This window comes from Pleurodeles waltl, chromosome 5 (assembly GCF_031143425.1).
Source record: "Pleurodeles waltl isolate 20211129_DDA chromosome 5, aPleWal1.hap1.20221129, whole genome shotgun sequence".
Lineage (NCBI taxonomy): Eukaryota > Metazoa > Chordata > Amphibia > Caudata > Salamandridae > Pleurodeles > Pleurodeles waltl.
The window spans coordinates 1,033,342,674-1,033,356,117 of NC_090444.1; the positions used below are offsets into that span (position 1 = coordinate 1,033,342,674).

General features: G+C 41.6%; 1 protein-coding gene across 2 annotated transcripts in view; it reads right to left on the bottom strand.

Annotated features, from left to right (window-relative positions):
• The window catches only part of HBS1L (HBS1 like translational GTPase), a 414,125-nt gene that overhangs the window by 263,895 nt on the left and 136,786 nt on the right, over positions 1 to 13,444 (bottom strand). Inside the window, exon 4 of one of the 2 annotated variants that reach the window (XM_069235199.1) lies at positions 751 to 4,384. The exons of the other annotated variant lie outside the window; for it this stretch is intronic. Within the exon in view, the coding sequence (XP_069091300.1) occupies positions 2,946 to 4,384 (1,439 nt within the window). The 3' untranslated portion in view covers positions 751 to 2,945. Of the gene's footprint in view, positions 1 to 750; positions 4,385 to 13,444 lie in introns of those variants that run through there. 2 annotated transcript variants of the gene reach the window in all.

Sequence of the window (13,444 nt, forward strand, 5' to 3'; positions counted from 1 at the left end):
ATTTTATATAACTGTTTTCTTCCTTTACTTTACTTCTTTTTGTTTCTCTTTCTGCCTGGGAACATAATGTGGCACTTAGCCCATATACAGATAACATTGATTACAATGCTAAATTGGTGAACAACAGAGGCACTGCTAACATTGTGATATATATCGGCACGGCACCGTATGACTAATTTTAAGGTAATAATGATAAGATAAAAAAATATGGAACAAGGTAATACTGTGCGCACAATAATGGACGACATATATGGTAAATTTCTATACACGCATTGCTGATTGAATAAATTGAGCATCAACAGCACAAAATTGGACGGGATAAGAAAACTGCTTAAAAAGGAATGTTAACAGCACTAAGCCAATATACAATATAAAATCTTGCACATGACTGATGTCAAAGTTGCAGTGCATATTTGTTAGTCCCACTGTGAAGAACCACATACCTCAGAATGCATTGGGAAGGTTTAAAAGAATTATGAGAATATATAGAGACAGAAAAGAAAGACTCACTATCCGTGATGAAGACTTTGTAAGTTGAAACGCGTCGGATTGGTGTGTCATGTTACCACCTAAATAAAATTCGGCTTTTTACAAGTCTTCCAGGAGTGTGAAGTTCCTGCTCTTTACTGTTAGATTATTTTGAAAGGTTTTGGTTGCACCTCCAAACAACGCACCGGCTGTGAAAGTGCGCCAGCTCTAGTGATGAAGGGATATATACACACACATATATATACATACACAGACAATCTGAAAATAGATTTATTTGGCGAACTGTATTATAGAATAACTTCACCTGTGCTTGTGTATCACATCACAACAGCTAGCAACTCCATTTGTTGCAATGTGTGGTACATTTTTACTTGTGACTTGGGGGAAAATAAAATACATTTCAGAGTAAAACACTGCAGAATTTGAGCCAATTTGCTTACTAAGTTTACCTACAACTATAGCAAGAAGGTTGCACTTCAATATTTGCCAACAAGGTGATCCCCAAAATCCTCTTTGTTTTTCCTTTATGGGCCTAATAAGCATTTAAAGTCAGCCATGCTACATATTACTTGTAAATACAGCTTCATACATATTTCAGCTATGTATAATATCTGCAAGGATAGTTGTTGGTAAGTGGAACTTCAACCTCCCATCTGCAAGTAATGCACCTGAAAATTCCTTACTTCATAGTATAGGTGCAGAAGCCTCTTTGAATAAATCTAGTGACCAGCAATACTGCCACAAGATGGTAACCGTACATATGGATTTAACTTCTAAGGTTATTTAACACTTTTGAGTGGAGCTGTGTCAACCTTCTTTCGCTTCATTAAGTCTATGAGGTTACCTGAGTGCAAACAGCTGTATCACCTCTCAATGCAGTCTCCTCATAAGGTTCATCTGTAGTACACTAGCTCCCTTTCTTCTCTTTGCATGAATGAGGCATGGAATTTCTCAGAGAACACCCCTGGACTGCATTAGAGCACCAGGTTCAGAATATATGATGCTCTATGACTGGTTACATTGGATATGTCAGAAACGTTGTCAATTTGTGATGGGAACTGTGACGTATGTGATATATTATCAGTGCAATGAGGTGAGCCATTGTTTATAATTTCATGTCTTCACATCTCAACAGTTTTTAGGATTATAACTAAAACACATTTTTACCCCCGTTTTTTGAGGGAATATATGCATACATATAAACACATTTTTACAACAGCACTACTGCCAATCCCGCTCTGCTATTAATGTATACATTGCAGGATTTAACAGATGAGACAGACAGGTATTACAGTTCAGCATTAATAGCAGTTATTACATAAGAAACAAATATGTTTTGAAGCTTGATTTGTGTTTAAAACCTTCACACACAAATTTTGATGGAAAATTTGGTCACTAGGATCCTGAAATTGGTCAGGTTTCAAGGATCTTTCTAAAAAAGATTAACAAGTTAAAAAACGGAATTTTGACACAGACTGCAAATTTGGTTAGTGTCCTTATTAAATACTGGTGGCTGGTACTACAAGAGCATTTCTTAAACAATGGAGGGATGCAGGAGTGAGGATTTTGCAGTCATCTGAAAGCTTTTTCCGATAAGAGTCAAAACTACAAAATACTAAGGGGATGATTCATCAAAGGTAAACTTACATTTATTTTGGAAGTCACAAAACTGAACTTTAGTAGTGAGCTTATGAATGCAGAGATTCCACAATAGGGGTGGAGAACTCCACACATAAAGAGAGAGGTATGTAGTACCTATTGTGTGAAGTTCTCCGCTCCAGCTGTGGAGTCTCCATACTAGTAAACTTACTATCAAAATACAGGTTTGTGAATTCCAAAACAAAAGTAAACTTACACAAAAGTGTAAGTTTATCTATCTGAATCAGGCCGCAACTACTTGTTGCATTAGCAGAGGGCATCTCTCACCTTGGGTGACTAAGTCATGTTACAAAATGCACGACAGAACACGGGGACTTCATCCTGCACTTTAAAAACAGGAATCCTGTGCAGCAGATGTGTTCAACCAGATACCCTCTTCCTGGTGTTTAAAAAAAAAAAAACGGTCTCGGTCTGCCCCTCCGACTACACCCATGCAGTAGAAGACTGCAGACCAGAGAGAGGTTGCAGGATGAGATTTTCTTGCAGAAATTAAACGTTCTATAAATGGAATTTGATTTTCATTCTTTAAGTGCATGTCTCTTTATGCGGAAAAATTAACATGAAAGATGCCCAATGCTCTTTACACTACGATTTTTGCCTACGTTTTAGAAAGAACATGTTAAAATCTAAAATCGTCAATATCCACTATTAGAAATAACGTTTAAGTAAGCCAGTAATATTTACAGTTAAGAATGAATATAAAATCCTCAAAATATATTCTGTTTAGTTGGTCAAAATATACATGCGATTAAAAAATAAAAAAGCTCCACCCATGCAACACAAGTCTTTGTTTCAAACTAGTCTCTTGTAAAAGCCTTTTTTTGGCTGGCTTTAACAATATCATCAGGAGATGGAGTTTTAAAATCAAATGGTATTACTGTCTGCAGAGGATCCTTTATACTATCCATAGCCTCATGCATTTGTTGGTTGCTCTGGACCTTTTGGTGAATGTCATCCAAAGCTGTCTTCCTCACTTTAGAGTTGTAACTAAAGCATAGTGTTAATGCAAAATCTGATGGCGGAGCAGTGAGAGCCTTTATCCAGCTACTGCTTTGAACGCTTTGTCTTTTAAGAAGCTGTCCTTTTTTATTCTGACTACTTCCCACAAGTGAATGCTCATGCCTTTGACACTTTAATCGCATAGACTTTAATTGTGAGGTTTCCAATTTGGGCTGGCCTGTATTGGTCTTTGTTAGAACTTCTGGATTCTTTATCAAATCTCTAAGATCAATGTTGCTCTCTTCTACTTTAGAGGCTGGTATTTCTGAGAACAGGAACTCATACGGATCCTTAGTTCCAAAAGGCACATTCACTTTATGAGTTGTTCCTGCAATTAACTCTGTCAGCGAATAGGTTTCCTTTGTTTTTTTAGAAGAGTTACTAGAACAAGTCAACAATGACAAGGATCCCAAAACTTCAGGCATCCCAACATCACCAAGAGGCTTGCCCTCTACGTGAGTCAGAGACAATGAGGATGCCAGTTCTTCCTCTGGAAATGAAAGTTGAGGTGGATTACTTGGCTCACTAAAAGTCAGTCCCCGTTTCGGATAATTCTCTGCATGCTCATGAATCAGATCAGCCAAAGACGGACTACCATACTTTGAAACAAATAAACTGTCTTTCTCAGAGGTCAATTCTAAGTCTGAATTCTGAAGTACTGATTGAAGACTGCCGAATAGTTCTGTTGGACTTTTGAAGCTATCTAGACCACCAAGAGGCACATTTTCCAAACTGCCTTTCAGAGAATGGATTGAGCTGCAATTCTGCACTCTATTTTTATGCACACCATGTTCTATTTCATTCTGTGTAACCAAGGAATTATCAAATGGACTGTCCATGAGAAGTGATTTTAAGTCTGGCATTTCATGCTTAGTCTCAAAAGGCTTTAAGGCAAAATGTTCAGATGGCCCATCTCCAAGAGGTTGATGACATTTACTGAAATCACTGACAGCATGCGAGTCTGAAAAAAGACTCAATGCGCTGGCATTCAGGAAAGGTTTGATGGTAGCTCCCTCATTCAATGTGTTTTGAAATGATTCAATCGGCAATTCGTTCATCAAGGCAGATAATGATAGCCCCCCATCTACTGGTGAAGAGCATCTTATGCTTTTCTGCTTATCACTGAAGGTAGTATGGAGATTCTTAACAGACCTCTCCGAATCATTTAAAGGTGTTGTGGTAAGAAAAGGGTTTCTGTTTACACAAGCTAAAACATCAGAAGTACAAAATAAGGCTCCTTACCTTACGAGAGCCAATAATATTCAGATGCATAAGGTCGCAAAAAATGTATAAAACAAAGGCAGCCACAGCAAATCATGCAAGGAAAGAAGAAAAAGATGGCATTTAATTACTAAAGGTCACAAATCATTATAAACACAAGCAGTAAACATGTAATACTTTTCAATGAAAAGAGATAACTAACGACTAAATTTGCAATAAAAAGTGTGAATTACTTTTAAGTAGACTTTACCACCAATTATCAGTACTTGCATGCAAAACACTACTTATAACTTGGGTCCAAAATAGGCAACTCAGCAGCACTGAAAACACAAAGAAAAGTTACTTACTAGTAATTCTGTACCATAAGTCATATATGGTCACAGCTCCCAATAACCGATGTAAAGATTAAGCTACAAGACCGTGTATTCGTGCCATTCTAACTGTGACCCCATCAGAGACTCAGGTCCCCTACCCACACTTCCTCCCTTCCTCACAAATAATGAGTATGCTTGCATACCAGAACACTCAACTATGCAAGCATTCAGGGTCGGTTTTTAAACTATATTTCAAACGTCTTTTGGCAGCTTTTTATCAATTCCAACTAGGGGGACCTGACTGCCATCAAATAAAAATAAATACATTGCTGGATAGGTTACATTATAGAGATAAACTCTGCATCTACTCTACAAGTGGAAAATGTTGACAGAATGTGCAGGGCAGACGCCACAAATGAACTGAAAACGTAATCTATGTGGATTTGAGAGGTAAATCCATAACGGTGAATTGTTAATTAACTAAATGTGGTTAATGCTAGTCTATGAAGAAATAACCCAGAATGTGAAAGAACACAGGAACTACTGACTGGAAGCACTTCTATTATAGGCTAAGAAGAGTCTAGCAGTGCAAAAAGGTATGAGTTTTATGACCCCCTCCCACCCCGGCGCAAGTGGGACGAGGTAACCTTCGTGCCCTCCACACTACACGTTTAGTCAAAGCCTGCCTCGGGGAAGCATCTAATGCTCGACATATACAACAGCAGAGGACACGGACCTCCTGGTTATGTTTCAGTATTACTCGGAGAAGGAAGCAATTTAAAAAAAAAAGCACAAGAACGTGGCAATATTTCCTTCCCAGACTAAACTTTGCCAATCTTCTAGGAAGTCTTCCAGGCAACACTTCAGCAGAGAGCTGAATCCAAAGCACTTCACAGGAAAGTAGGTGATAAAGAAATTCGATATGGAAGGACAAGTCCCTTTGGCTCTCATTTGGGTTGGAATGCAATCCCCATTTTGTAACGGATTTACTGCACGCCTCCCAGTCTGCTGTGCATCCAGTTTTAGACAGTACTTCAGAATCTTCGACTGCGGAGGATTGAAATAAAGCACACTATTTCGAAAGACTAACGTGAACAGGTGGAGTGGCTAGAGGGTCACACCCCTTCTCAGCGGGACCCAGGGGATCAAGGAGGTCACTAAACCTGGAATGGACACAACCTGCGCCAGAAGCCAAAATCTTAAAGGACTCATCAGTTTGACCTAATATCCATCATGCTTTCTTCCTTTTCTTTTTCCTCTCTGGTAAATCTGGCCTTTCGGTTTTCTAGCTGGAATGTTTGTGCTGGGTCCTAAGTGCAGAGAACACGTCTCAGCAACCAAAAGAACAAAAGCAGCAGCTGCCTGTGCTTACCACAAGGCTTACTGCTCGAAGTACTGAATGTGTGTAATACTGGTGAGTTATGATACTTGTGCCACTATCTCCCATGCACCTAGGTAATCATCTCTGAGAACACTGGACTCGCATCCAACCACACTGCTGAAAGTGAGATGTAAGCGGTCGAGACACCATTCGGATGAACCGATTTTGCAGTGTGTAGTGGTTCCTTTTCCGGTAGTGCAATAATGAGGCAGAAAGTAGATGTCACAATAGGCTGTTTCCTGTATGCACGAAGCTTCTACATTAAACAGGTGAACTCAGCCCCAGTAATACAGCAACTGTCCTACAGAATGCTGGGCAACTGAATATTGAACATGTCATCTTTCTCCTGCGAATTTCCTACTTCATGAGTATGCAACCATAACACCACCCCCTTTTTGACCAAATGAAATTTTAATTTTTTTTTAAAAAACAAGCATAATTAGAACAGAATCTCTATACAAATAACACACCATTCAACGTATTAAGTAATGTTTCAACCAATGAGGTAATACGCTTCTTTTTCCATTATCCAACTCACCAGAATTCTCAACATTCCTCTCCACTCCATTCATTACCCTAAATTATGTCCTCTCTTTCACCAGCACTTTCATCCAAGACCTCACCAAACCTACACTCGTTATTATCCACCTACACTTGCTGCCGGGTTATCATCGTTCTGATCTCATCACAGTAACAATTACACTTTATATGTGTCTCTTCCAGCTTTTCTTTCACAGAGTCAGGCAACCATTGCTCCACCTTACTGTCTAGCAACCACACAGGACTGAATTTACACCTAGGTTTCCTTCCTCTCATTACCACGAAAGGAGACAAACATGTTGAATCCTATACTGTCACTCTATATGCCCACATAGCTTTCTTCACTGCAAGCCTCCAATCAAACGGTTAGCTAACAGCACTCTGAATAACTCCTTTAGTCACACGCTTTAATCTTTCCACAGTGCCATTGCCTCTGGGATTATAAAGTGACATGGTTTTACCCCTACTCTCTCAAAATAGCTCTGAGCTGCATTAGAAGTAAACTGCATTCCATTATCACTTAACAGCATATCAGGAATATCATTTGATATGAAGGATCTATCCAAAAACTCCATAACTGTGATGGTATTCACGCTCTCCACAATCATGTCAACTACCAGCCATATGGAGAAACGGTCCATCAACACAATTACATATTCCTGTAAATCCCCCACTGGACTTAACACAGCCACACATTCCCACAGTTGTTTAAGAATTACACACTCATGGGTGGTCTTAGTGCATGCGATGACTTTTCAGTAGAGGAACACACACCACAAGTTCTAACAAACCTTTCCACAGCCTTGTCTACTCCTGGCCACCAAAACACTTGACTGTAGATTTGATCCTTACAATACCAAAATGCACCTCATGACACAGCTCTAAAATTACATCATGTAACCCGCATGGAGGAATAATTTTGCTTCTTTTCAAGACCAACTATCGATAGACAATTCCAACCTAACTTTTGAAAAAAGGTCTAATCTGCTGCATCATTTGCTCTTTCTTTGGCAACTCTCCTACGTGTATTCCACTACTTTCTATGAAACACCGTCCTTTTTCTGTTCCATCTCCTAAACTTCTTTTTTGATAGCTGGTTTACCTGGGTCATGCATAAGGCAACCCTGCATTCATGCCATGGATCACTGTCACACTCCTCCAATGGACAAGGCATCCTAAAAAAAGTCAATCTGCCATCAAATTAATCCTGCCGGGAACATACTCCATAGGGTAAACATGGTCTTTCATTTGCATAGACAACCTTGCAATCTTGGCTGAAGCAGAAACACTCTTCTCTATAGTTAGTAGTTTAACTAAGGGCTTGTGATCACACCTGATGGCAACTTGTTTGTCCCAAATAAAGGCGGGGAAATGTTCTAAAGCCTACGTGCATGCTAGTGCATCTTTTTCAATAATAGGGCACCTCTCCTCAGTGGGTGACAATGACTTGGATGCAAACAAAAGTTATCTTTAATTACCTTCGGAATCTACTTGTGCCAGCAATGCCCCTAGACCTTTGTTACTAGTATCCGTGTCAAGATACAGTGAAAACGCAGGTACTTTGTACATGTCATGTTTGATCCCACAAAACTCCGCCTCACTTTGGAGGTCCCACACAAATTTTACGTTCATTGTCAGATATTATACATTTTGTCAGCAAAATTAGGGATAAATTTAGCACAATACTCTGCCATTCCTAGGAATTAACGTACTTCATCCTTGTTGACAAGAGCCGGGACTCCAATTGAAGCATTTATCAAGGAAGGTTTCAGTTTGACTCCTTCCTCACTAATCACATGCCCCAAGTATTTCACACTCCTCTCAGCAAACTTGCTTTTATTCAACTCCACAGTCAGCCCTTTACACTTCAATATACTCTGAACTTTGTGCAACTTTTCATTATGCTTCTTTCCTTTCTCAAAGACTAGGATATCACCCTGGAAAAACATTACTCCACACTCCTACTCGAACAATCAATGCATCAGTTGTTGAAAAACTGCAGTTGCCGAAGCTAGGCAAAACAGCATTCGCTTGAATTGAAGACAGCAATAGGGTGTGATAAATACTGAGAGTTTCCTGCATTCCGGTGTAAGGAAATCTGATGGTACGCAGACGAGAGGTCTATGGTGGAGAACCACGTAGCCTCCTTTAGGGATTAAACTATTTCTGTGATTTTTGGAAGAGGAAAACAATCAATAATGTTGTTCAAATGCCTTAAGTCCACGCAGAGGTGGATCTTCCCATTACTTTTCAGCACCACTACAAGTGGAGAAATCCAGTCCGAGCTCTCTATTGGTTCAATTACATCCATTTCCATTAGTTTATCCAACTAATACGAGACTTCTCTTATCACTGGAACCATTCTCATCTTATGTACTTTAAGAGTCGCATTACTTTTGTGCCCGATCTTAAGCTCAAATCCTTTTAACATTCCAAAGTGTTTGTTGAATACTTTAGGATTTTTCTTCCGCCATGTTATTGCCCATGGAATTTCTTTTGTCCACAACCAATACTTTTTCTACACAGTTAGGGCCCAGGACAAGTTGTAGATTTCCCTAGACAAGCCACCCTAAGACAGGTGGTTCCTTTCTTGATACATATAGTTTATCCCTGGAGTGTCTGTCCTTGGAAGAGAACGTCAACCATCTGAATCCCAGAATGTCTATCTTTTCACCTGTGTATCTTTCAGGATTAATGATGGGTGGTAACAACTGCAAGCCATTTTTCAAATAAGTTTGTTCTTCCACACTTCCTCATTGTTGACAGTAAACAGTGACCCAGAATCTTCATATATTTTGATGGAGACACCCCCTACTTTCATATCGCAAACAGTCTTGTGTTTGGTATTACTCTCATTTATGTTCAGATTAAACTTTTCCAGTGCATTTTTTACACTGCTCAATTTACCTGTTTCAGCATCACTCTCACTTGGTCTATTACTTTCATAAATTCTCTTGAGACTGTTTCTTCACTTCTTACACACTCTTGCAAAATGACCAACTATGCCACAGTTGCTGCACTTTTGCATAGGTGCAGGGCAATTCTTGCTATGTGCGAGGCGGTCTTTACTATCACAATGGTAACATCTATCTCTGTCAGACCGTTTCTCCTTGACGCCACCCTTTTGCTACTACTCTGCCACTTTGCGGGCGGTCACTTTATAAATGCAATCCCACTCTGTCAGGTTGTTTCAGCTCCATGGCACATCTTCCAGATATTTCTGCTTTAAGAACAACCGCTAACACTTCTTCTAGTCAAGAACCATGATTAATCCATAACCTTTCTTTGATAGTAGAGTTATTAGCATGCATGACCAGTTGATCCCTTATAAGGTTGCCATGTAAGTTCCCAAATTTACAATCAATTGCTAATTTGTTCAAGTCCACAACATAGTCATGCATAGACTCTCCTTTATTCAGTTTGTGTTCAAAACATTTATATCGGGTAATGCTAATACATGCTTTTGGTGTGAAGTAATTATCGAGATTCTGTAATGCCGCTAAGAAAACATTGAGGTCCCCACAGAGAGTACCTTTTGGCATACAACTGTAAGTCTTTAATCTAATGGGACATAGAGAGCGCAAAATGATCCTTTTCTTTTGTTCTGCTGATATTTATTTACTTCACCAGTGTTACTAATTAAGTTTGAAAAATAATCCTGCCACTCCATCCATTTCCTAGATGGTTCTGTCCCGGACACCCAGAACGCATGTGGAGGACTTACTGCAAAACTTTGTTCAGCCATTGTACCAGTATAAAAGCTGTACTAATGGACTGCACAAAGGCAGAGTTTAAGACAAGGAACTCTCACTGACTGTTATACTTGACAGAATGGTGGCACAGCTTTCAATTCAATAAACCATTATGAGTCTTGTAAATTTTTCATCACAAAACATTTATAATTATAGACTGTACCCTCACTGGTTTCCTGTATGCTTGAAGATACCCAGTACAGGCTGATACCGGTTACAACTGTTCTTGTTAAGCTTGAATCCAATGCGGTTCCCATATAGGGTCACATTACATAACCTGACTCAGTGTGAGCTCTGTACGCAGTGTTTCTATCACAACGCACACGTTCGTACTGATGATCGTCGGCACCACTGGGGGAAGCCACCCGAAGAGAACCTTCCCCACTGTTCGAATAATGCACCAAAAGCACTCTCTGCTATACAGCTCCCGGCGCAAAATAGTGAAATACTTAAATTACAAGTTTCTTACCGTCGGTAACGAAATATCTGGTAGAGACATATTCTAGTTGCAGATTCCTTACCTTAGAATTTTCCCCCAGGCGCCAGACTGGATCCAGAGATTATCTTCGAGCAATACCCTTGCGTGTCGGTAGGTGGCGTCGGTCGACTCCGTAGGCAGCGTGGTCGCCATGATGACATCGGGAGTAGTACATAGACACCGCCCTTGTGCAGTGACATCAGTTTCTTTTAACGACTTTCCACGCCAGAGCGCAGAGCTGCTAAGAACACTGAGATTGGTGCGCTAGAGCTTAGGACCTGAAAGGGTGGAATCCCTGTCCCTAGAAATCAGTTGGCAAGCGGGGAGGATGGGTGGGCGGTAAGGAATCTGCAACTAGAAAATGTCTCTACCAGATATTTCATTACCGAAGGTAAGTAACTTGTACATCTGATAGAGATTTCTAGTTGCAGATTCCTTAACTTAGAATAGATACCCAAGCAATTCCATCCTCTGTGGTGGGCTGCAAACTAAGATCATACTAGAAAGTCCATGCATGACCGAAGGACCAAAGCAGCCGTTCTGACGGACCCGACTATTCAGGCAGTAATGCTTAGCAAAAGTGTGCAGGGATGCCCACGTAGCTGCCTGACAGATATCCAGGACAGGAACTCCGCGTGCTAATGCAATGGATGCAGCAGTGGCTCTGGTAGAATGAGCCCGCAAGGCGTCAGAAGGTTGCTTTTTCGCCAAAGCGTAGCACATTTTGATGCAAAGAAGCACCCATAGAGATGGTACGCTTCTGCACCGCCTTCCCTTTCTTCGTACCCACATAGCTAACAAAGAGTTGATCATCCACCCGGAAGTCTTTAGTACGATTGAGATAGAACGCAAACTTTCTTTTTGGGTCCAGACGGTGGAGTCTCTCCTCCTCATGGGATGGATGTGGGGGTGCGTAGAAGGTAGTCAAAGTGATGGACTGGCCTACATGAAATGGTGTAACCACCTTAGGAAGGAAGGAAGCTCTAGTGTGTAACACCATTTTGTCAGGGTGCACAGACAAGTATGGAGGCTTTGAAGAAAGGGCCTGAAGCTAACTCATTCTGCGAGCAGAGGTGATAGCGATGATAAAGACAGTTTTGAATGTGAGGAGCTGCAAGGGACAAATATGCATTGGCTCAAAGTGGGTACACATCAAGTAAGTAAGTACAAGATTAAGATCCCACTGAGGCATGATGAAGGGAGTGGGAGAAAAAAAATGGGTGAGCCCCTTCAAGAACCTACTCACAAGAAGAGATTTAAGGAGCGAGGGCTGATCAGGAAGCCTAAGAAAGGCAGAAATGGCAGACAGATACCTATTAAGGGTGCCCAAAGCAGGACCTGCTGGGCTAAAGAAAGAATGAACAGAAGAACCTCTGAAAGAGGGGCAGAAAGGGGGTCAACAGATTTGTTGGTGCACCATGCCACAAATTTATTCCAACGACAGGCGTATACAGTTTTAGTCGATGGACGTCTGGCTGCCAAGATAACATTGCAGACTTCGGGTGGAAGGGCAGATGCCGTCAACTGTTGCCGCTAAATCTCCACGCATGAAGGCGGAGGTTGGACAGGTTCAGGTGGAGGACCGTCCCCTGCTGCTGTGACACAAGATCTGCCCGAAGAGGCAGTCTGAGTGGAGGATCGATGGACATATTCAATAGCTCTGGATACCACACTCTTCGAGCCCAGTCCGAAGCCACCACGATAACTTGGGCCCAGTCATACTTGATTTTCTTGAAAACTCTGGGTAAAAGAGGGATAGGCAGGAAGGCGTAAAGGAAGCCGGAGTTCCACTCGAAGCAAGTGCTGCCTTGGAAACTCCAACGTGCAAAATAGCTGACATTGCACGTTCTCTGCGGAGGCAAACCGATCTAACCAAGGCTCTCCCCACTTGAGAAAGAAACGTTGCGCCACCTCCGGATGGAGACGCCATTCGTGATCGACAGTGCGTCGGCAGCTGAGTTCATCTGAGTGCGTTGAGAGAGCCCTCCAGATGTTGAACCATCAGGGTAATGCCCTGATGTTCCATCCATGTGCAGAGGCGTAGTGCCTCCTGACAAAGGGTCCAGGACCCTACCCCGCCTTGTTTGTTGGAGTACCACATGGCAGTAGTGTGGTCCATAAACACCTGCACCACTTTCCCTTTGAGACAGGGAAGGAATGCTCTCAACGCAAGTCTGATCGCTCGGAGCTCCAGCATGATCTCCGCTTCTCCCATGTGGCTGCCTAAACCCAGAAGCAACGTATCTGTCACTACAGAGAGATCTGGGTGGGGAAGGGAGAGGGATCTGCCATTGACCCAATTGGGATTCGAAAGCCACCACTGCAGGTCTTTCGCAGTCCCCTCCGAGATCTGGACAATGTCGGAGAGATTCCCCTGATGCTGCGCCCACTGGAACTTTAAGTCCCACTGCAGAGCCTGCATATTCCAGCTGGCATGTGTTACTAGCAGGATGCAGGAGGCCAAGAGGCCCAGCAGCCTCAGAGTCTGTCTCACCGAAACCCAAGACCAAGGCTGAAAGATCGGAATCATAGCCTGAATGTCTTGGACTCGCTTTTTGGGAGGATAAGCCCAAAACCGCACTGTGTCCAGAACAGCTCAGATGAAAGGGAG